Source organism: Juglans regia, chromosome 5 (genome assembly GCF_001411555.2).
Source record: "Juglans regia cultivar Chandler chromosome 5, Walnut 2.0, whole genome shotgun sequence".
NCBI classification, from domain to species: Eukaryota; Viridiplantae; Streptophyta; class Magnoliopsida; order Fagales; family Juglandaceae; genus Juglans; species Juglans regia.
The window spans coordinates 2,182,588-2,207,291 of NC_049905.1; the positions used below are offsets into that span (position 1 = coordinate 2,182,588).

A 24,704-nucleotide genomic window follows, 5' to 3' on the forward strand; every position below is an offset into this window, starting at 1 on the left:
CCTATCCTCTCATTACCTGCTCCCGACCCAACCCTTCCAACACCACCCCCTCCTCCTTCTATTACCGCCACGGACTCTCCCTCTCCCTCTACTTCTCTTCGTCCTCGTCGCACTACTTCTCGACCCACTTACCTTCAGGATTATGTTTGTCCGACTCTACACACAGAGCCCACGGCACCATCACTCGCCACATCAACCTCAGGTACTGCTCACCCTTTATCTGCATTTCTTTCATATTCTCGTTTCTCACCTTCTCATCTTACATTTTTACATGCTCTTACCTCTTCTGTTGAACCTTCTTGCTATTCCACTGCCCTTCGTCATTCCCACTGGCGTGAAGCAATGTCTAATGAGCTCCGTGCACTTGAAGCTAATTCTACCTGGACACTTGAACCACTCCCTCCTGGTAAAAAGCCCATTGGTTGCAAATGGGTCTTTAAAACCAAGCTCAAAGTCGATGGTTCAATTGAAAGGTATAAAGCTCGCTTAGTTGCAAAAGGTTATACTCAAGTTGAAGGCCTCGATTATCATGAGACTTTTGCACCTGTTGCAAAAATGACTACTGTTCGGTGCTTGTTAGCTGTAGCCGCTGCTCAGCAATGGATCATTCACCAACTCGATGTCAACAATGCTTTCTTACATGGCGACCTTGATGAAGAAGTATACATGACACCACCTCCTGGATATTGCCCTAAGGGGGAGACTCGTGTCTGCCGCCTCCGCAAATCCCTCTACGGCCTCAAACAAGCATCCCGCAACTGGTTTTTTAAACAAACAACTGTGCTTCTTGATGCAGGTTTTACTCAATCTCAAGCAGATCACTCTTTATTCACCTTGGTCAAACCCACGAGTATTACCATCGTACTTGTCTATGTTGATGATATTCTGGTTGCTGGAAATGATCTTTCCCAAATAGAGAAATTCAAACATGCACTCTCTACCAATTTCAAAACCAAGGATCTCGGCCCCCTCAAATATTTTCTTGGTCTCGAAGTTGCGCGTTCCCAAAAAGGCATCTTCCTGAATCAACGAAAATATGCTCTTGATATTCTGAATGACAGTGGTCAACTTGGCGCCCGGATCGCTTCCTTTCCCATGGAACAAAACTTGAAGCTCACAAATCAAGATGGCGACCTTCTTTCTGATCCTAGTACCTATTGACGACTCGTGGGACGACTCATCTACCTGACCATCACTCGGCCTGATATTGTCTTCGCAGTGAACATCCTCAGTCAGTTTATGCATGCCCCCCGCCTTCCACACATGCAAGCCGCCACTCGTGTTCTTCGATACATCAAAGGTAGCCCAGGCCAAGGCATTTTCTTTCCCTCTTCCACTACTTTACATGTCACTGCTTATACTGATTCAGATTGGGCCAGCTGTCCCACAACGCGTCACTCTACCACCGGCTATTTCATTCAGCTTGGCACTAGTCCTATTTCATGGCGCACCAAGAAACAAACGACAGTAGCACGCTCTTCCGCTGAAGCTGAATATCGTGCCATGGCCGTCACCACTTGTGAGCTCACCTGGTTAAAACAACTCCTCGCTGATTTTGGTATTTCCCATCCTGAACCTTTTAGCTTACATTGTGATAATCAATCTGCTCTGCACATTGCTCATAATCCTGTGTTCCATGAACGCACCAAGCATATTGAGATTGATTGTCACATTATTCGAGACAAGATCCGGTCTGGTCTCCTCACTGCCGTCCATACGTCATCACATGAACAAGTTGCGGACATCTTCACCAAAGCCTTAGGCCGAGAACTCTTTCATCATTTTTTATGCAAGTTGGGCATTACGGACCTTCATGCGCCAACTTGAGGGGGAGTATTGACACCATCCAAAACTGCTCATTCCCAGGATCTCAAAATACACAAAATCAGCCATGAAATCCTCATCATAATTCTAGGAATTGATTTGTAAATATTGATTCTAGGAATTCATTTGTAATTATTATTTCTTTCCTTGTATATGTTTATTTCCATTCGCAGTCTAGCCTCTTGTATCTATTTAAACCAGAACCTATCATTGTATTTGGCAAGTCATTACAATAAAAATATTCTATTTTTCACATTCTTGACATGCATCATCGAGCGCAACGAAGTGAGAATCCGCCATAGCTATTCAGAGAACTTTCTACTCAGCAGTAAAGAGTTTGTAAACATGATTCTACTGGATGCTATCTTTATACTTGAGCTCTTCTGGAGGAAATCTGAAACAGTTCAGGTTCATAAAAAAGATTATATATTAAGCCAACCGTATATGGAACGTGGTATACGGTACGACTTGCTTCTGCTAGAGAATCAAATTCCTTTTTTTGTTCTCGAGGAGTTATACCGTGGTGATCAGCAGAATGAAGTACTGCTGACAAAAAAGGATAGTCTTCTTAAGCTATCATGCAGGTTCTTTCGTGATCTTTATGATGATGAGCAGCCAGAGCCCAAGATCGGTGAAGTAAAGCATTTCACAGATTTGGTGAGATGTTTTTTCCCTCCGCCCAAACCAAAACCAAAAGAAAGTAAAAGGAATATTAAACAGCTATATACAGCAACAAAACTTGCAGAGGCAGGGTTGAAATTCAGGCCAGCTTCAGGAAGGAGTTTACTTGAAATACAATTTCTTGAGAATGAATGCCTAGAAATCTTCCCGTGCCTCAACCTTTCATGGCTCTTGGCTTGCTTACCATGCCTCAAATCCACCTGCCTGAGTACGCGTATGCAACGTTTCCTGGAAATCCCACTTCTTCGCGTTGACGACAAAACCGAAGGTCTTTTCCGGAACCTGATGGCCTTGGAGCAGTGCCATTATCCATTCGAAACTTACATCTGCGATTATATTGTGCTGTTGGATGATCTTATTACATCTAAAGCAGATGTAAGGTTGCTTGTTGACAAGAAGATCATTGTTAACGAGTTGGGTTCCAACGTTGCAGTGACGGATCTGTTTAACAAGCTCGGCCATGAGATTGAAAGCAATGGAATCTTTTACTTGGACCTCAGTAAAGGGCTGAATGGGTACTACGAGAACAGTTGGAACCGTCTCGTGGCAACCTTAACAAGTGTGTATTTCCAAGATTTTTGGAGAGGCACAGCTACTCTGGTTGGAATTATTGTCCTGGGTCTCACTCTGTGGAATTTCGCTAGGCTCCTTCGCAAGTAAATTTTATAGTATTGTTGATACACTAACCATTTAGAAACTTGCATGTTCTGAAACTGCCACATATACGAAATGCAAACAATTTACTCAAACCCTATAATCGCAAACCACAACTCAAGCTTTACAAAAAATCATACTTCGTGCTCAAAGATAAGAAAATAAGAAACTTAGAATGGATGTTTCCCACTCCTTTTCCAACTTACTGAGAATGTTGTATGCCGGAAGCTACATTTCAGCAACTGTTGTCAACGCCAGTCACCGACCTTTCAAAATCCCATTGTTCAGCTTTGAGATCTTTCTGTGAGACTGCGTGTTTATCTGCGTGTCTATTTGCCCAAAGTAAGAAAATAGAAGAAGATAAGATAAAGACTAAAGAGGACACAAGGGAAAATTACATAAACATCCCTATCAATTTGAGCAAATCGCGCCACATTTGCCCACCTTTTCCACCACGTGTAATCTATTTAAACTAAATTACACGGTTCAAAAATTGCGGCCACTTATGTCCAATCATATATAAATTGAGATCTATAGCGGCAGTATAAAGTCGCTGCAAAAAACTCACTAAGTGATACTTTAGAGTTCAATCAGTGCACTTATTTTTACGATGAAATTTAATTAACGCAAAAAATATTATTGACGTGAGGAAACCATATTTGCTGGAAAAATGGGACGCTATTTATCTTTTGTGACCAATAATAGCATGGTCGTAAAATATACGGCCGCTAAAACTTAATGTGTTGGGTGATCTTTAGCAACAACTTAAAGTCGATGTAAAAAATTTACTAAGCGACGCTTTTGTCTTACGATGGTCACTTTGTTCTTACGGCGAAATTCAATCTATGCAAAAAATACTATTTTTGTGACGAATGTATATTCGCTAAAAATAGTGGGACGCTATTTATTTTTTGCGACCAGTAACAACATGGTCGCAAAATATATGGCTGCTAAAACTTGATGTGTTGGGGTATTTTTTGCTGCAAAGTAAAGTTGCTGGAAAAAACTCACTAAACGCCGTGTTAGAGTTTAGTTGGTCAATTTTTTTTTGTGACGAAATATAGTCAATGCAAAAAACATACATTTTGTGACGAATATGTATTTGCTGGAAATATTGGGACCGAAAGGCAAAAAAGTTGCCTTTAGCGACCAATAACAATGTGGCAGCAAAAGATTTGGCTGCAAAAGGCCTGATATGTTGTAGGCAAAAGGCTTGATATGTTGTAGTGATACTAGGAACTGTTTGGATACTTGGATTATCTAATTTGATGAATTGTAATGAAATAATTTGAGTGAGGATATTTTATTGGATTTTGGACAAGAATTGAGAAAAAATTGAATAAAAATAATATAAAATTTGTAAAAGATGTATTAATTTTTTGTTTTATTTTGAAATTCCTAAAAGTTGTATTTAAGTTTGAATAATAATTAGTCAATAATTAGATAAAAAAAATTAAATATTTAAAATTAAAATATGTTTTATATTTGAGCGATTATGAAAATGAAATATTTATGAGATGTTTTGAGAATTCTGAAAATTTCTCATTGTGTCCAAATTACATTGCCTTGGTAGCGGAAAAAGTCATGGCAGGTAATTGAGATTTATAGTTTGTACAGCTCACCAGCAGATATTTTAATTATTTTACTCGTCAACATAAAGTGAAAAGATGAAAATATTAATCTATATTTTACATTAAATAATAAATAATATCCACAACTAAAAACTTATTTATCATAATTAAGAGCATATTATTCAACGTACGGGTTAATAGCAACTTCAATTTCTTATATCCGACAGCCATTTGATCACAACAACCGAATTATAGTTTATTATAATTAGCAACTTGCTTAATATTGCTGTTCAATATTTATATTATATGTAATGATTTGAATTTGGTCTTCGACAGCTACAATTAAAAGCATTGATTTTCGACCAAGGGAATATTCTAAGGGAATATTGTAGAAAAGTAGATGAATTAATCGCCAAATCCAATAAAACAATTTCAGCACTAGTAATTCACAGCCTGCATTCAGCCCCGTGCTATGAAGAAACCATTATCTAATATTACATGACGCAATGTCCGGCCACAAGTGTGACCAGATCATTCAGCATGAATGTTAGAAGTAATGCGGTATATATTTGTGAAGCCCATAAACATATATGGGACAAGGCACGACAACAAGATCGACAAGCCCTACGTTCGCAGGTAAAGAATTGGCTCAAGCTTCATAAGGCCGTAGCCGTACAAAGTAAGAAACGAGAAAGAACAATTATATAAGGAGATGGTTCTCTGTTAATGATGATGATGATCCCTTTGCACGTGATTATGATCTTGGTTTCAACTTGAAATTATTCAAGTACTTCTGTATTATAACGCAGCAAAAATATCTACCAATTCACTCAACAAATTGGTTAATTGTTAATCATGTAATTATTAAATAATTAAGCAATAACATAAAGTAAATAAATTGCATAACACCAAGGTTGGTATCGGAAAAAAATATTTTAAAGAACTCTTTAAAACTAAAACCCTACTGAGCATCCAAATCCAAAAGCATCAATTTTATTATTTGAAAATCAATTATAAGTAAAACTCAATTACAAAAATATTTGTCAATTGACACTCTTATTTGACTAGACAAATTACTCATTTGTCTTCTACTGCAGTAGCAGGCAAAACCTCTGACAGTCTTTAAACATTAGCTTTTATCCTGAAACTCCAATGACTGAAATTCGACCAATCAATTCTGTAACATGGATCACGATCATACTATTTGAGAGAACCAATATGAAAATTACATTTTCTCACCAAAATATGCACTGAAAAGTGCTATAAAAAATATTCAGATATAAATCTCTGTAGATCCTAACCAATAGCATCCCTTAAATAAATAATCTGAAAGAAATTTTAGTTTTAGTAAGACTCTGCTGACGGAGCGAATCTATTGCTGACGGAATACTAACATTTTGCTATAAATCTTCTCTGCAATAACATATTTCAGATTAGCTTCATTCTTTTCCTTATTCAACTTGAATTTCTAACATTTTTTTATCAATTGACACTCTAACTTGACAAGACAAATGAGTCAAATCTACCGCAGTAGCAGCCAGACCTCTAACATTTTTTAAACATTGACTTTTCTCCTGGAACTCTAGTGGCTGAAACTCGACCAATCAATTCTCCATCATGAAGGACGATCACACTCTTTGAGATAACCAATATGAAAATTCTCCAAAGAATTTTCTCACCAAAATATGCACTGAAAATTGCTCTAGAAAATATTCAGTTCTAAATCTCTACAAATTCTAACCAGTAGGATCTCTTAAATAAACAATCCGAAAGCAGTTTTAGTTTTAGTAGGACTCTGCTGACGGAGCGAATCTATTGTTGATGGAATACTAACATTTTGCGATAAATATTCTTTGCAGTAACATATTTCAGATTAGCTTCATTCTTTTCCTTATTCAACCTGCATTTCTAACATTTTTGTCCTGCAATAATATTGAAGCAACATTGGCGGTTTAATTATTAATGTTTGCGGAAGAGCATTGTTGTAATCAAGTACGTGAGTGTATCTATTTCAGCAGAGTTCTGTATATGCTATGATATTTACACTCAAGTTGTTCTACTTAAAACTACCCCCTTTATTTTATTGATATGACAATATTTAATTTGTCAAAATTTTTATTTTAAATTTTTTTAGCAAATCAAGTCTTGCCACGCCAATAAAAATAAATGATGTATTTTACACATTAACTTTCAAATAGAGTTTTTCTTACACTTAATCATATTATTTGTGTTATCATATATATATATAAATATATATATATATATATAGTATGATGTGGTACATTAGATACTTTACGAGTAAAAATAATTTTACAATCTAGTGTACCATTTCAAGTCAGGTTAGTTTATATATTATTTTTACAAAAATTTTCTATGAATGAACTATTTCTCTGGTCATATTCCTAGCAAAGAATCGCACGAGTCATAATGATGTCGAATTGAGACAATATTGTGCATAAGTCAATATTTTAGTTATAACTTTAGTTACGAGTATTAGAATCGTGTATATGACCACAATTTGAAATGTTATTTTCGGCACGATGGTCATGATCACCATGCTATACCTGATCTTTCTCGTTTCAACTCTGAAATCAAGCATTTTTCTTTTTCCAATAGTCAATTTAAGTTATTTTGTTGTCTTTTATGAAAATACTTCACTTTCACTTTTAGACATGACGATTAATTCCGATTTGGGTTAGATTTCTTAGAAGATTCCTATTTATTACATATTTCGTTTCTATGCAATAATTGGGATTCTACATTTTCATATATTCTCGAATTTATTTAACTATTTGAGCCCGACTAGTGGATTTTAGAGCTTAGGTTCGAATTTTATCAATAATCCTACTTTCAAAGTCTTCTTTCTGTTTTGCATATTTTCTCAATTTTATTCCTTACTTTCCATTGATTAACTCACGGTCAGGATAATTCTTACTTTGTCCGACATCAATAATTGTTTACGTTACATACAAATAACTCTATTTAAGAAAATATTAAGATAGATAAAGATAATACAAATAAGCTGAGAATATCAATTTAAGAGATCATGTCTTTAGAAAGCATATATACTAATTAATCCAAATATTTGAAACATTTAAATCTAATTTTCATGATATATTATATTAGACAACTCGATCAATTTATATATAATTGCTTTATATAATCATGACACTCCAAGTTTAAGAATCGCATTAAGCATGGTTATAATCGTTCATTGGGCCGGCATTGATTTTTTATTGTGTTCAGCTAATGATCATGAATAAGAATAATGTTAAATATAATATTAAGATGTGTAAATTCATGCACGTACTCTATTAGATAAAGTAGAAATTATTATTAAAAAATAATTTTTAATGTAAGTTTCAAATTTAGGAATTCTTTTAAAAATATATACAAAATTTAGGCAACCCTGTAAATATGATCTCTCAATTAACAATAATTTGCGTAAGTTGCGTGCAGGTTCATTGAATGATTGGACGACGTAAAAGTCGTTGCGGCTTCTTTCATTATCTGCAGACTCGGTTTAATAATTAATTTGCAGAAAAATCTAATTGGAAGAGATTTTGTTTATTAATATGCGTATTTATTTAATATAATTAATCAAAAAATAAATTTTATTAAAAATAATATTAATTTAAATTTAAAATATAAAAATAATAATATTAATACATAAATTAATAAATAAATTTAAACATGATGCATGCAGTGACGTCATTAGAATGACGTCTCCTTAATTGCAAGCTCATTGAACACTTGCGAAATAATAATATATATAATGGAGTAGTTGCAACTATAGAAAAGGTTTGGTGAGATATTCAGTCCATACATAAGGGTTGATAAGAGGTCTTTTATTAAAGAGAAAAAGACTTGCAGTAGACTCCAAAAAATATTGCAGACCTAGAAAATTCATCATGTGATCTGTGTCAGCTTCATGCAATTAATCAATATTATCGAAACCAACAGGCCAGCCGTGTCATTTCGGATCGATCATAGAAATGGATTGAAAGTACGTAGTACATATCTGTTGAAAGGTTTTTCCACTTTCGTAATGAAAATATAAAATAAACAATATATAGACACTATATGTTTAACTTGGACACTATATAAGTTCTTAAAATAAATTAAGTATAGAGCCGAATCGATGAGCTCATAGATACTACGGGTGAAAAAACGACCTATCAGTTCAGTTTAGACGTTGAAACCGAGACTGCACCGATATATTCAAAAAAAAGAATATCTTGACCAAAACCAGTCGGTGAAGGGAAAGAAAACCGTCAACGTCGGTCTCGATTTTCTACAGGTCGATTCGTCGGCGTCGTCGGTGGCATGAAGAGAGAGAGAGAGAGAGGAATGAGAAACACAAAAATAGATTCACAAAATTACACGTAAACTCGAACTCCATCATCACAGATTCACAAAATTACAAGATATACAAAAAATATCAAATGATTCACAACAAATATCACACTATCACAATACAATCGGTACCGTCTCTGAGAAAATAAAAGAACCCTCGTCCCCATCAACAAACCTCAACGAATCGGAGATGGGAGCTTGAAATGACGCAAATAGATGAAACCGCGCAAATGGATGGAGGGATAGAGAGACGACATCGAAGAGAGAGGGAGCTGAGAGGGAGACGAGAGAATTTGAGAGAGCTGAGACCGAACCGGAAAATGAGAGAATCTAAGAGAGAGAGCTGAGATAGAGAATGGCGCAGACTGCAGAGAAATGAGAATGAGAAAGGGGAAGGGGGATCTTAACCTAATCATAGAATGGCGCTGTTTGGTTGAGACCAAACGACGCATTTTACTTTCTTTTTTTTTTCAACTAGGGGGATTAAAACGATGTCGTTTCACTCATTTAAGTGAAACGGCGTCGTTTTTTATATAGGTATAAAATGAAAAAAGAATAGCAGAACCGATCGGCAGGTTCATCCATTTCTCATTGGGTCGAATCGAGATCGAACTTGAAAACTTTAGTTTTAACAAATATCTGCCGCATGCCGGCTGGTTCTTCACCGATTCTAACCGGTTCCTGACTCCGGCGGTCGGTTCCAGTCGGTTGCGGCCAGTTTGGTCGGTTCCTGTACACCCCTAATAGGTACAGTACTGATCCTGTTTATAAGATTTATTATAAGCGTAATATTATTAAGAGAAATAATATTTACAGTTATGAAATGTGAAAGCGTCGCGTAATTTTTTTAAAAAATTAAATAAATATAAAATTTACATGATAAAAAATTAATATTTTAATAATAATTACATTTTTTAAAAAAAAAATAATTTACGCGACATTTAATCACTTTGCGACTGTATGATCTAATAGCATTACTCATCTTAATCTTTTATGCAGGCAGGCTCACAATAATTAAAGCGGGGAACACAAGGAATCTTTCTTCCTTTTTCGCTTTGGAAAAACAGCATGCATGCGATACATGAGTACTTCGCCATATATAATCAACTACTTATTAAAGTTACTTTGATCTGCGGGTTAATTGCGTACGGTAGGGCTATATATGCGAAGATGATGACATGAATTATTAGTTGATGTTTCTCAAAGTAAAACAAATCTTCCACGTACGCGCGCACAGAATTGATCAGGAAAAGCTTCGCTACAATCCCATTTCATGTTCTTTTCGTTGAACAATTGCAACGTACGGTGCTTGAGAAACAGTTCTTAACCATTTCTAATTTTCTAGATCAGATCAGAGTAACCCTATTTTATTAGTAGAAATATGTTAGAGACAAAAGAATTATACAAAAATAATTCTATAGATTCATATTATTTTATGTGATTTGTTAAATTGTGAAGTTACTTTTAATATTATAAAATAAATCTAGTGGTTTATATGAAGGTACATTAATTTATAAAATTATTTCTATACGTATAATTCTTTTGTGACGGTAACACTTTTTCTTTTACTAGTAGCTCAATCTCCACTTAATTTGTAAAATACTAAAAACTAAACTATATTAAGGAGACATGCATTTAAAATATCATCCGTCAGTAAATATCATTTCTACAAAAACAAACATGCAGCTATAGCTAAACACAAATTAAATCTTATCTTGTTTTTAAACTAATACTGCTGAATTGAAATTGGAGCAAAAATTCTACGTGGATGTGTAAATAGAAAACGTCAATTTTTGTACTTAAAATCTATTTCTTTTTAACTTTTAAGAAAAGTAATAATTTCACGTTATCACTGTACTTAAAATCTTGTTACCAGTTTCACTAAAATTTGGCAGCAATTGAAATATTCGTAAGATTATTTCCTAATACAGCCGGGAAGATCACGAGTATCTCCATTATTCATGTCAATTTATGCAGGGTATAGTGTGGTCAATAAAGCTCATTACAGTGGGATATTCAGAGCAGCTAGCCCTTTCTTTTTCTCTTTGCTTTTGCAAAAGTTGATTGTCCTTTGTGCTTTTTATCTCTCTTTTTGTGTGAGAAAAAGAGAGCACTTAACCCCATACATGAGATAAAATAATCGAGCAAAAGAGGAAGAAAGCAGATATAATCAGTGAGAAAGAGGGTGAGATACATTTAACAGAACTAACTCTGGTGGCATCATTAAGCACACAGATATAATCAGTGAGACATTTCCTGCTAGCAAGATTTTGTAGGTTCTTCATCAAGCACACATGCAGACAAGGTATGTTCACTACTGGAATATGAGATAGAATTATATATTTCTTCAAAGATCTTTTTCTCTTTCACTCCTATTATTCATGCTAGCTTGCTGTCAGAAACATACTTTGTGTTGTAGGAGTGGGTTTGTAAGTACTTTTTACAGCCAAAAAAAGGCAAAAAAGATGACTTTCAACAAGTACTGGGTGAGAAATTGCATTACTTTTTATGAGTTTTAATCCCATTTAAGGAGTATTTAAAGGGTGCTATGAATTATTACTCTGATTCATACCATTGATTTGAGAAGTTAGCAACAAAACTTAGAATTGTGCATGCTCTTGTATTGAGAAATATGCTTTGTAGACAGTGAATCTATTCTTTCTTTCTGGTTGTAGTGTTTGTCTGTCATCTGAGAAGATGGCCTGCCGCGTTGCAAGTCGTGTTTCGGAAAAGGATATTGAATGCAAAGAATGCGTCGTCGACATCCCCTCAGTCCTGGAGCCAGCCGAGTGGCCTGATGAGTGCTGCATCTACAGGGTTCCCAAAAGACTTCGCAACGTAAACAAAGAAGCCTATACTCCATATCTGGTTTCAATCGGCCCTCTCCATTACCGCAAAAGAGAATTGAGGGAAATGGAAAAGCAGAAAGAGAGATACTTCAAGGAATTCTGTTTTCGAACAAAGAAGAACCGTAAGGATCTCGCACTCATCATTGAAAAGAAGGAAGCAAATATCCGTCACTGTTATGCAGAGCCCTCAAGACTCGGAAGCAGAGAGTTCGTAAGCATGATTCTGATGGATGGTATCTTTATAATTGAGCTCTTCTTGAGGACTTCTGAGATGAAAAGCGATTATATATTAAGCAAACCCTGGCGGAGAAACAGTATACAGCATGACTTGATTCTACTCGAGAACCAGCTTCCTTTTTTTGTTCTTAAGGATCTGTATACATCCGTCTATGGCTCTTCCAATCAAAAAGAAGTCTACCCCAACAAAGGGGACACTGATCCCTTCCTTCAGCTTTGCCGCAATTACTTCTCTAATTATTATGATCCGAAGACAGAGCCCAACATCGGTGAGGAAGTGAAACATTTCACAGATTTGTTGAGATATTTCTTCTTTCCACCAAACCTGTTGAGAATTAAAGAAGGGGAAAATGAAAGTCAAAGAATCGATCATTTATACTGTGCCACAAAGCTTGACGAGGCAGGAGTGAAATTCGAAGCAGTCGAAGAAAGACATTTAACTGACATTCAATTCCACAAGGGAAGCTGCTTGGAACACTGCCCGTACCTGAACTGCTCCTGGCTCCTGAATTGCTTGCCATGTTTGAAATGCTTAGTCTGCTTGAAAAGCATGCAACCTTTCCTGGAACTCCCTGCCCTTATAGTAGACGACACGACTGAATGTGTTTTCCGAAACCTGATGGCCTTGGAACAGTGTCATTATCCAACGCAGGCTTACATCTGCAATTATATTCTTCTCCTGGATTATCTGATCAACACAGAAAAAGATGTCGATCTTTTGGTCGAGAAAAAAGTAATCGTTAATCAGCTTGGAAGCGACGAAGCAGTGGCGACACTAGTTAACAAACTTGGCCATCAAATTGTGGAAGTTAATTCCTGTCATTACAAACTCAGTCGAAAGCTAAACGAGCATTACGAAGATTTCTGGAACCGAAACATGGCAACCTTGACAACGGTCTATTTCCGGGATATTTGGAGAGGCACAGCAACGGTTGTTGGAATTTTAATCCTGTTTTTGACTGTCTGGAATATCTTCCTTAGACATTTCGTCAAAATGCCTCGGACCTAATTCTCTCGCTCCTTTAGTATTGATTGAAGTTTGCTTTGCTTTGCTTTGTATTGGTGAAGTTGCATGTGAAATCATCGTTATGTTTTGGTTGTGATCTCCTTTTCAACCCTAATAAGTTCTACTACCGCAATATCGGCCATGGAGATCAGTCTGTATTTTCAGCTAATAAAGTTTGAATATCCTCTGTAATAATACTCCATCAAATATAATGCCTAGCTATAACGTGTTCAGAGTAGTTTGAGAGTTTCAATCTTCACAAACCAAACATCATTAAATCCCATGATTTTAGTAGAAGATTTATGTTTTTTTTCTTTTTTCTTTTTTTTGCCATTTAGGTGCAGATTGATAGCGAGTCGATATGAGATGAATTGAGATAAAAATTAAAAATTAAATAAAATATTATTAAAATATTATTTTTTAATATTCTTATTATTTTTAAATTTAAAAGAATTAAATTTTTGATTATATTTTATATGAAAATTTAAAAAATTATAATAATGAGATGAAATGAAATATTTTTTATATCTAAATTGGATCTTAAATATTTTTCTAAAAGAATTATTTTTTTTTAATTGGTAGAACGTCATATTATTCAAATTATTTAAATAGTAATATTTAATTTATAATATTTAAATTTAAAAATTGTTTTCTAAATTAAATTATGATAAATTATTACAGTTACAATGCCGTGCGCTTTTCAAATTAGAAAATAAATAATTAAGAAAAATAATAAATATATAATACTTTTCACAACCTATTTTATAATTATATTTTAAAATAAAAAATATTATTATATAATAACATATAAAAAAATATTATTTTATACAAATATCTTCAATTTACATCACTTTAAAAATTTGTTGTGTATCAATAATTTGTGGCGAACTTTGTCGTATATGTAAATTATTGTACGTATAAAAATTGACGCGATGATTGATTAGTACTACTGCCGTCCATTCCAACACGAAAAGAAGATCAACTTTTTTATCAGTAACAATGAAAAGAGTCCATCTGCCACTGATGCTATTGATTCCCCATGCTTTCTTCTAATAATTGACGTCTCCGCAATGTCTCAACACCATCTACTATTACTCGTTAGAATAAGGAATTCATTCTTATAATCGTGAATTATTTAAAAATAAATAAATAAATATAAAATTTATATAAAAAAATTAACTTTTTAATTATAAATCTTCTTTTTTTAAATAATTATATAATATTTACACATTTTACAATTATATATATCATTATTCTTAAAATAAATTATATTTTTGCCATTATAGAGTAAACCACTCTTTTACAATTGTTAGACTTGACCATCCCAAGCTGTATTAAAACTCATCTCATTATAAAAAAAATTATTTATTTATAATTAGTTAATTTTAATAAAATAATTATTTATAATTAAAATAGGTTACAAATAACTTTTTGAGTGCGGCTACGCATCAGCCGCATTCTCTGTACACCGTAACTTATTTTTTTTTATTTTTTATTTTTTAAACTCAACAACACTTGGTGTGTTGAGGCTTACATCAACAGTAGGCTGATATAAGTAATTTCTCTAACTTTTTAGTTATAATAAATTAATCACAAAAACTTATTTTTCTTGTAGTTACATGAAATAAAATAAATTGAGATTAAAATTAAAAAATTAAATAAAATATTATTAAAATATATTTTTTAATATTATTTTTATTTTAAAATTTAAAAAAGTTAAATTATTCATTTTATTTTATATAAAAATTTAAAAAAATTATAATAATTAGATGAGATGAGATGTGATAAGATTAGATAAATGAATTGTGATGAAAGTGTAAAAATAAATTAGGGTACTTTTTATTACTCAGCAAACATCTTTCAAGAGTACTGCACGTACGTCCTAATATTCGTGTAGATTACAAACAACTTTGTATTATATATATTCAGATTCATAAAGATGATCACGAACTTGCTCTCTAACATTATTTTATAATAAATAATATTACATATAATCATAAAATATATAAATGTCGCGTAATTATTTTTAAAAAAATAAAATTTATTATTAAAAAATTAATTTTTTTTACATAAATTTTATATTTTATTTATTTATTTCAAAATATTTACTCGCTAGTTGCATAGATCACAATTATAAATATATTTTATCTTGTTGAATATCGATTTCCATCTTGTCACGTGAAAAGAAATATATATATATATATATATATATATATATATATATAGACATGTGTGTGTGGATGCATGCATGCATGGCCATCTCTCAACTACCCAAGTTTAGATATTTAATGTCATGTTGTATAATTATATGACAACTGTGAAAGCCTTGACGTACGTTGACGAAGACTTGCCCAAACTATATATATATATATATTTCATTTCCCGTTCAACCTAGTTCTGCAAGTATATTCATTAATTAATTTATTTTGATCTGGTTATTTTAATTTTTTATCCAAGGATGTAATAAATTATAAATTACCTCTTATTAGCATAAAGTTCGATTAATTCGTTTGAAATTTATGTATTGTCAAAACGGTCTGTGATCTATTAAATTATTCTCGGAGGAGTACTGTTCATGATCATTATGCATGTGTATCCACTAATTTTTCACAAAAAATGATAGTATTATGTGATACTGGATTATTCAGTGATAAAGGTATAGAGATATATGAGATCTCATATTACTTGAAATTAAGAAGTTTATGCTCTTTATAATTTTTAAATAAGACTCTAATTATATTATTGACTATTTCTTTTATATTATAGGGCATTGGGACATTATAAATTATGTAAAGTTAAAAATTTTAAATAAATGATATTTTTATATAATTAATAAGCAAGTTTATTTACCATTTATTGTATAAAATATATCTTTAGTTAAAATATATTTACAAAAGTAATAAAAAAAAAAGTTATTAAAAGAGTCATCAGTGTCTTATATTTTTGACTTGGCAAATATTGTACGACGTTCCGTTGACGGAATGGCCAAGTGTGGAAGCATGCGAAATTTCCTTAATTTATGATCTAGCTGATCTGCATGAATTAATAAGGCATGCATGCATTCACAAAGAGACCAGAGATCCAGGGGATGAACACAGACAGATCGAAGACTTCGTCAGATATTGTATTTAAGCAAGTAAATGTAACAATGACTGGTCGTTTGCACCATCCACCCACCTCATGAGTCTTTTTATATTTGTGCTCGCGCACATGACACACATTATATATATATATATATATATATGCTGCACAGATTTCATTTTCAACCCCGGCCCGTAGTTCCCTGTTGATTGTCAACTTTATTCATTAAAGAAATTCGTATATATATAATGAATTTTGGCATCTTCTAGCAAAAATATAAAAGAAGATCAGATGAATTAAGCATGCAGAAGTATATGAAGTGAAAAACAATATATATATATTATATATGACAAACAGTAAATACTAAAAGTATCTATTAGAGTCACATTGAAACTATTATAAAGAAGTATAAGTTGTAAGAGGATTTCCCCCTTGCTCATAAGCCCACTGGGTGCTCGGCCGAGAGTAATGGGTTTTGTCCCGATACCCAGTCCCAAGACCCAAACTTGCCCATGAATCAACTCGCTTGCAAGAGAAAATAAGCAATGATGACTGATGGGGCGGACAGGCCTAACGCCGTCCATTCGCATCCTTGCTTATGGGGATTAGTACATGGTAGAACGGAAAAGACGAAGAACTTTGATATTCTGACAAGGGAACATTGACGAATGACCAACAAGGTCTACAGAGTAAAGCGATCAGGAAGCCATGCCGCATTAATGGCACCACTACTCGAGCAATATGACACATTAATGACGTCGTTGCAGAGGTACGCTGCATTAAAGAATCTTGACAAAGAAAACAATAGTGAAGATCCCATGGGGGTAGGCACGATCTGTCTTCCAGACTCCCGGTATAAATAGCAATTTTCAAGTACGAAAAAGGTCGCTTTCTCTTTGGACAACTCTCTCATTATTTACATACTCCCAAAACACTTTACTGACTTTAGTATTGGAGATTTCTGACCTCAACGTTGCCCCTCTTCCAGCTTTTTTTTTTCTTCGTTTTCACAAGCTGAAGTCTCGAGTTGCTAAAATCTAATCTAAAGACGTACGAAACACGACGTTAATAAAAATATTTCTTATTTTTAAGCATTATGAACCGATTTCATTCACCAATTACCTTAATGGGATATCACGCTAAATATTAAGAATATAATATATATTTATCATCTTGTACCAAACATTAAGGATATTCATATATATATATATATATATATAAATATGAATAACAACAATTAAGATTTGATGCGATTTGGTACGTAGGATCCTAGCAATAATTATGTCTTGCGGAAGAGGGAATAAATTAGTTTGAAGACCAATTAAAAAGTAAAATGTGGCATAGGACTCATGATAATGAGTAGGAATTGAACATGTTATTTTATTTTTATTCTTGTGATCGACTCGTGTGGAAGAAAGAAACCAGGAGAGAGCATTCAGAGTTGACTGTTGACCTAGTACTTTTAGGACAGTCGTTTGCTTTTGGACAAAAGTGTTTTGTCTTTCCCCCCTCCCCATGAGGTCGAAGTTACCGGGACAGAGCACTGACCCTATATATACGTGTGAGAGAAGAACGGAGGATGATCCATTATAATCACCCAAGGAATTGAAAGATATATATAAGAGCGCTAATTTGGTCGACGAGGCCAGGAGTAAGACGTCCGGTGCTTTCAACCTTCAAGCTAGCACTACAAATTAGCATTTCTTGCTAAGCAAAAACTCGTAGGTAATTCCTTATTCTCTCATTTCACTTAATTTGTTATGCATTTATATATATATGAAAGATTAATTTGGGATAAAACATGTTTTACACTTCGCTTTAATTCGAAATATCAAATTTAATACACTATTTATATATATCTTCCAACTATCACTTTTAATCAAATAATAATCATATGCTTCCAAGCTGTTTGGCCCTTCCAATATTGAAACGTATATAATTGACGGGCCAAAATTCATGTTACTTGTTTGTGATGATCACTAGGAAAAGGAACTTGAGGAATGGAAATGGTGGTTTGTCCTGCAACTGCAGCGAATGATTCCATTAAAGAAGAAGAATTTGAATGCAAAGATCAGCTGATCATTGACATTCCACTGGCCCTGGAGCCTCCTCGTTGGCCTGAGTGCTGTATCTACAGAGTTCCCAAGAGACTTCGCGAGGTCAAACATATGGCCTACACCCCTCGGCTGGTTTCTATCGGCCCTTTTCATCACTGCATGAGAAAAGAGTTGAAGGACATGGAGATACAAAAACTCAGATATTTGAGGGATTTCTGTTGTCGTACTCGGAAGAGCATCGAGGATCTTACATGCATCATCGAGCGCAACGAAGTGAGAATCCGCCATAGCTATTCAGAGAACTTTCTACTCAGCAGTAAAGAGTTTGTAAACATGATTCTACTGGATGCTATCTTTATACTTGAGCTCTTCTGGAGGAAATCTGAAACAGTTCAGGTTCATAAAAAAGATTATATATTAAGCCAACCGTATATGGAACGTGGTATACGGTACGACTTGCTTCTGCTAGAGAATCAAATTCCTTTTTTTGTTCTCGAGGAGTTATACCGTGGTGATCAGCAGAATGAAGTACTGCTGACAAAAAAGGATAGTCTTCTTAAGCTATCATGCAGGTTCTTTCGTGATCTTTATGATGATGAGCAGCCAGAGCCCAAGATCGGTGAAGTAAAGCATTTCACAGATTTGGTGAGATGTTTTTTCCCTCCGCCCAAACCAAAACCAAAAGAAAGTAAAAGGAATATTAAACAGCTATATACAGCAACAAAACTTGCAGAGGCAGGGTTGAAATTCAGGCCAGCTTCAGGAAGGAGTTTACTTGAAATACAATTTCTTGAGAATGAATGCCTAGAAATCTTCCCGTGCCTCAACCTTTCATGGCTCTTGGCTTGCTTACCATGCCTCAAATCCACCTGCCTGAGTACGCGTATGCAACGTTTCCTGGAAATCCCACTTCTTCGTGTTGACGACAAAACCGAAGGTCTTTTCCGGAACCTGATGGCCTTGGAGCAGTGCCATTATCCATTCGAAACTTACATCTGCGATTATATTGTGCTGTTGGATGATCTTATTACATCTAAAGCAGATGTAAGGTTGCTTGTTGACAAGAAGATCATTGTTAACGAGTTGGGTTCCAACGTTGCAGTGACGGATCTGTTTAACAAGCTCGGCCATGAGATTGAAAGCAATGGAATCTTTTACTTGGACCTCAGTAAAGGGCTGAATGGGTACTACGAGAACAGTTGGAACCGTCTCGTGGCAACCTTAACAAGTGTGTATTTCCAAGATTTTTGGAGAGGCACAGCTACTCTGGTTGGAATTATTGTCCTGGGTCTCACTCTGTGGAATTTCGCTAGGCTCCTTCGCAAGTAAATTTTATAGCATTTTCATTTTGAGAGTTTATAGCATTGTTTTAGCATTTGTACCGGAGAGTCTCATGTATTGCAGCAAATAAAGTTTTGTGCAGTGTTATTAATTACCAGCAAATAATGCCAGCAGTTCTGGCATTGAATGTACTAATGTTCTTAGGAGTCCAATTTGATATTTTCCAAATAATTATAAAGTTATTTACGGGAAGAATTTGTTATATATACCTTTTACAAATAGTAATAATTTTACAGCAGAGATCATAAATTCGAACCATCATTCTATACAAGCGGTAATTTCATAAACAAAAGTCAAGATTAATAATTGAAATTTATAGTTTGCCACCAGCAAATATTTTAATTATTTACAATTTAACTTAACGTGAAAGGATTGAACTACTCTATATTTTATATTAAATAATATATACGTACTATCCATGATTAAGAAGTTCTTTATTATAATCAAAGATCATATTAATATTCAATGGATTAATATATAGAGTTAAATTAAATTCTTATGTCCGGTAGCAATCTCACAACAACTGAAGTACAGTAGTTTATAAGCAACTTGCATTCAAAACCCATCTCAACCCGGCCCATCTCATCTTATTATTACAATTTTATTAAATTCTCACACAAAATATAATAAACAATTCAACTTTTTCAAATCTCAAAATAACTTTTTCAAATTCTCACACAAAATATAATAAATAATTTAACTTTTATTCTACTATTCACAATCCATCTCAACCCATCTCTGAATCCAAATATCTCCTTATATTATTTAATATTTGGTTATATTATATATATATATATATATAATATGTAATGATTTGAGTTTTTGACAGCTACAAAACCATTGACGTTGGACCAAGAATTGCCAAAAATTAAAGGAATATTGTAGAAAAATAAATAAATTAATAGCCAAAGCCAATAAAATAATCTCATTTCACACCCATGCATGCATTCAGCCACTTGCTACATTTATTTTTCTCAACTCGTTTGTTTTTATAGATGAAATAAGTTAAGATTAAAGTTAAAAATTGAATAAAATATTACGAGAATATATTTTTTTAATCTTATTTTTATCTTGGGATATAAAAAAATTGAATTATTTATTTTATTTTATGTGAAAATTTAAAAATATTATAATAATTAAATAAAATCAGATAAATTAAAAAGAATTGTAAAAATAAACGAGACTTAGTTTAATTGATTACTTCCTAACGGATCTAAATACACGACGAAATGGGGCCACCACAAGGGTTGCCAGATTCAGTGCATACAACGTCGTTAGAAGTAATGCGTCATACCATAATATATTACGATATTGGAGAGGGCATCCCGCCTGGTTAGCACAGAATGGACATGGGCCTTTGCTTATTCCTAGTTCTAGCCCCAATATTGAATAGGCCCATCAATATCGAGAGGGGCCAGTTCCCTGTCAAAACTGATTAGGTAACCACCCAGCAGCAATAAAAAGATTAAAACAGTTACAATGATGATCTATTAAAGTATGAACCCTCATTTTCAAGTTTAAAATAGATATATATATATATATTATCATTTAAGCAACGAAATAGTTCAAAAGTTTTATATAAGAGGAAAATCCAGGTACGTAGAAGGGATATGATTTCTTTGATATTAAGAGTGATTTACAACTACTGACTTAGGTATCGGAGGCATTCTCTCGAACCCCCCTTGAACCCCCAAGCCACCATATTTTTTGATTGCAGGTGACCGTTCGGTGATAACGGTGAAACATGTCCAAAATAGATATAATTAACACAACTTATACTAGTATTAAATATAAGTTAAAGATTTCCAATACAAGTATATGATATATATATATATATATATGATTTCTTTTTTAAAGAAGAGTACGGTAGCCAATTAAATAAGATTGTAGAATTATTATGATCATATATGTGTGTATATATATATTTATATATATGATCGTATCATGAAATAATTGAAAATTTGACATATATTTTATTTCTTACAAAAAATAATGTTGGAGCCGGATGTCTCAATCGTGGGGAACCATAAAGTCATAACGTGGGGAGACCTAAAAGAACACTCAATTATACTCAAAAGGAAATACCTGATACATGAAAAAGCTAATTATATATAACAGATTACTGATGCGTTAGATCGTAAAATTTTTTTTAATATAAAATAACTATGATATATTTTATTAAAAATTTGAATTTATAAAATAATTATATATTTTATAAACCTACCCCTTCACTTCACGATCGATCGTTCGTTGAGTACGGGGATCGTTCGTTGGCGAGTACGTGATTTCTATTAAATATTTGTGCTTATTAAATAAATAATTAATAATGCAAATGATATTTAAAAAAAGTAATATTTTACTATATAATTTTTCAAAATCTGTTGATAATGCAAATGACACTTAAAAAAAACTAATATTTTATTATATAATTTTGCAAAGTCTGTGTATTTATTGTATGTACGTCGAACATGAATAATATGTTAAAAGGAGATGGATATAATTATTTTATAATTATTTTAAAATTTTACAGTAAAATATATAATACTTTCTGAATTTGAACGCATCAAATTAAAGATAAAATAAACATGTTTAAAAAAGTAGTAATTTATTAAATAATTGTATAAAATATGTGTGGCAGTGATATTTATAATTTTTATTGCTAGAGTTGCACACAGGCTGAGTGAATGATTGAACGAGGTCCGGTCTTAGCTTGTTTCACAATCAATAATGGACAATTACCCTTAGACAATGAGGTCGTAAACAGTCTTATTTAATTTTTTTTTAAGAAAATTGTCATAATTCATTCATCAAAAAATTATTACATTCACGAGTGAATACATTATGGGATGTCCTCATATCAAACATAATATCATAAATCAAAATAATACATTTAGAGCTCTATCAGTAAATTTTTTTTTTTATGACTGGTTGGGTCTTTACTACTGCTGATACTCTTTACTGACAAACATCTAAGAAACAACTCAACCTGACCCTTTATAAAAAGCTTAATAGAAGGAGAAGATTCAACCTCTATAGAAAAAAGTCCGAGAGACAAATTTTTTATTTTGTTTTAATTAACAATAAGGAAACTAAAAATAATATTAGTAAGATATATACGAAAAATGACGAATTACAGTTTAGACTTCCGGTAGATTTCGGAATCTATGACAGCGTGTGAAGGCAACACGCTTGTCTCTTTTAGTCACAAAGGTCTAATCTGAAAGATCTGGTGGTGGCGACTCCGGTGATTTAGTGCGTGTGACGAGAAGAGCAGTCTGAAGGTGTGGCACGTGAGGACCACTCGCAAAATTGCCACTTTCTTTCAAAAGATTTGCGACTTGAGAGTCTGTTTGTGCCGCGCATGTCTCTAGAGAGTTGTTAGAAAGTTGTAGATTTGTATTTTTTAACTTTTAATGAAGTAAAAAAAAAAATTATTTTAATAGACAAGATGAATTGATGGAGGAAAGAATGAAAGAGAAGGAGAATGAGGTCTTCCCATAAAAATAAGATATGGAGCCATAAACTTTTTTTTACGAAAGAGAGGGGGCCGGGGAAAAGGAGAGATGGCTAGGGCTTCCAATCTTTTTCACGGTCTCATTTGATTTGAGTAGAGGACGTCATTAGAATGACATCACCCTAAAAACATCATTCATGATCAATACATTGAGCCCCCCGACAACCAAATTGTGTGGAGTATACTATCTAATCTTATAAATAATGTTAATCCACAAAAACCTGCCTTATGAGCATCATGCCATGTTCTTCAGTCTTTATGTGTGTGAAAAAAAAAAAAAACCCAACCCAATGAGAAAATCAGTGTCAAGATGCTGATTAATTTCTCATTAGTTTCATTCTCGAATAAATTGAAACATGAATTATAAATACTGTTCGTGTAAGAGAATCCGTGTGAATCCAAAGAAAAAGGCATGTGAATATATTATTATTATTATTATTATTTCAAAAAAACGAAATGTTGCAAATACCTGATGTGCAAAGAGAATCGATAAGAGGCGTTTATCAAAGAGAAAAAGACTCGCAGTAGACTCCAAAATTATATTTATGAATATCATATAATTATGTGAATTAATTTTCACTTAAATATCTTCTACATTAAATATTACCTGTAGTATATGTTGATAATTTAGAGTAGATTAGGATTAGGTAATTAGTCAAATACGTAATAATAGCTATCAAGATCCACTTGGCAGAAAAACAAACTATCAAGATCCTCGCATGCACGTAACTTTTTGAACTAACTTTTTTTGTTTTAATTTGAAAATGAAAGAGAAACTACACAACATTAAATATTAAAATTGATATTTACAATTTAAAGTGTATAAATCTTGTATATCCTTTTAAAAAAATAAATAAATATGAGATTCATATTAAAAAATTATAATTATGGACTTCATTCTATTTCAAATGGAATGCATTAAATTTACACACTTTAAGATTATATCTAGTATTACTTATCATGAAATAGTATAAAAAATAATTTGTTTAAGTGATTATTCGAATTTGAAAACCTCTTATGAGAGAGATAAATAAATAAAAAAAATAGCTCTTTGTATTATTGATTACTCATTTAATTATACTCAAAATATTTTTGTTGATAGTAATAAACTATAAGATTTATTTTATTTATCTATCTCTTTTTTATTAACTTCCTAAATTTAGATCAAAATTTGAAAAAAAAAAAAAACTTGATCTGGCAGAGTGAACCTCAGTATATATTAAATAAGATAAATGTGCATTGACTTTTGTTTATGGTCTCTGGAATCAAAGCCATCATGGTGTGTGGTGAGTTAAAATACAGAGCTGTACGTCTTCGTGTCATATGCACACGAAAATGACAAGGTGGATGGATAACACCGCATCACGAGGATAAGGGTGAGATCATCAAATTATAATATGTATTATTTAGCATTTTCCATTCAATTATTTTGTCGAGATGTGACGATGTATATACAATTTATTTTATTTTTTTTCAATTATTTTTAGAACTCTATTTTATATTAAATTTAAATCCAAGTAAAAAAAAAAAAAT

At 33.0% G+C, this 24,704-nt stretch overlaps 2 protein-coding genes across 3 annotated transcripts; both read left to right on the top strand.

Moving 5' to 3' along the window:
* The first annotated feature begins 11,114 nt into the window (after window positions 1–11,114).
* LOC108990401 (UPF0481 protein At3g47200-like) lies at window positions 11,115–13,416 on the top strand. Of its 2 annotated transcripts, XM_018964371.2 has the most exons (3): window positions 11,146–11,391; window positions 11,486–11,572; window positions 11,762–13,416. In XM_018964371.2, the coding sequence occupies exon 3, from the start codon at window positions 11,784–11,786 to the stop codon at window positions 13,179–13,181; it is 1,398 nt and encodes a 465-aa protein (XP_018819916.1). In that variant the 5' UTR covers window positions 11,146–11,391; window positions 11,486–11,572; window positions 11,762–11,783; the 3' UTR covers window positions 13,182–13,416. The 2 variants fall into 2 exon arrangements, with proteins under 2 accessions (XP_018819908.1, XP_018819916.1); XM_018964363.2 differs by lacking the exon at window positions 11,486–11,572 and having other exon boundaries at window positions 11,115–11,391.
* Window positions 13,417–18,265: 4,849 nt separating this feature from the next.
* On the top strand, window positions 18,266–19,645 carry LOC108990424 (UPF0481 protein At3g47200-like). The gene has a single exon (XM_035690338.1). It carries the CDS (start codon window positions 18,266–18,268, stop codon window positions 19,643–19,645), a length of 1,380 nt encoding a protein of 459 aa, XP_035546231.1.
* Window positions 19,646–24,704: the final 5,059 nt, after the last annotated feature.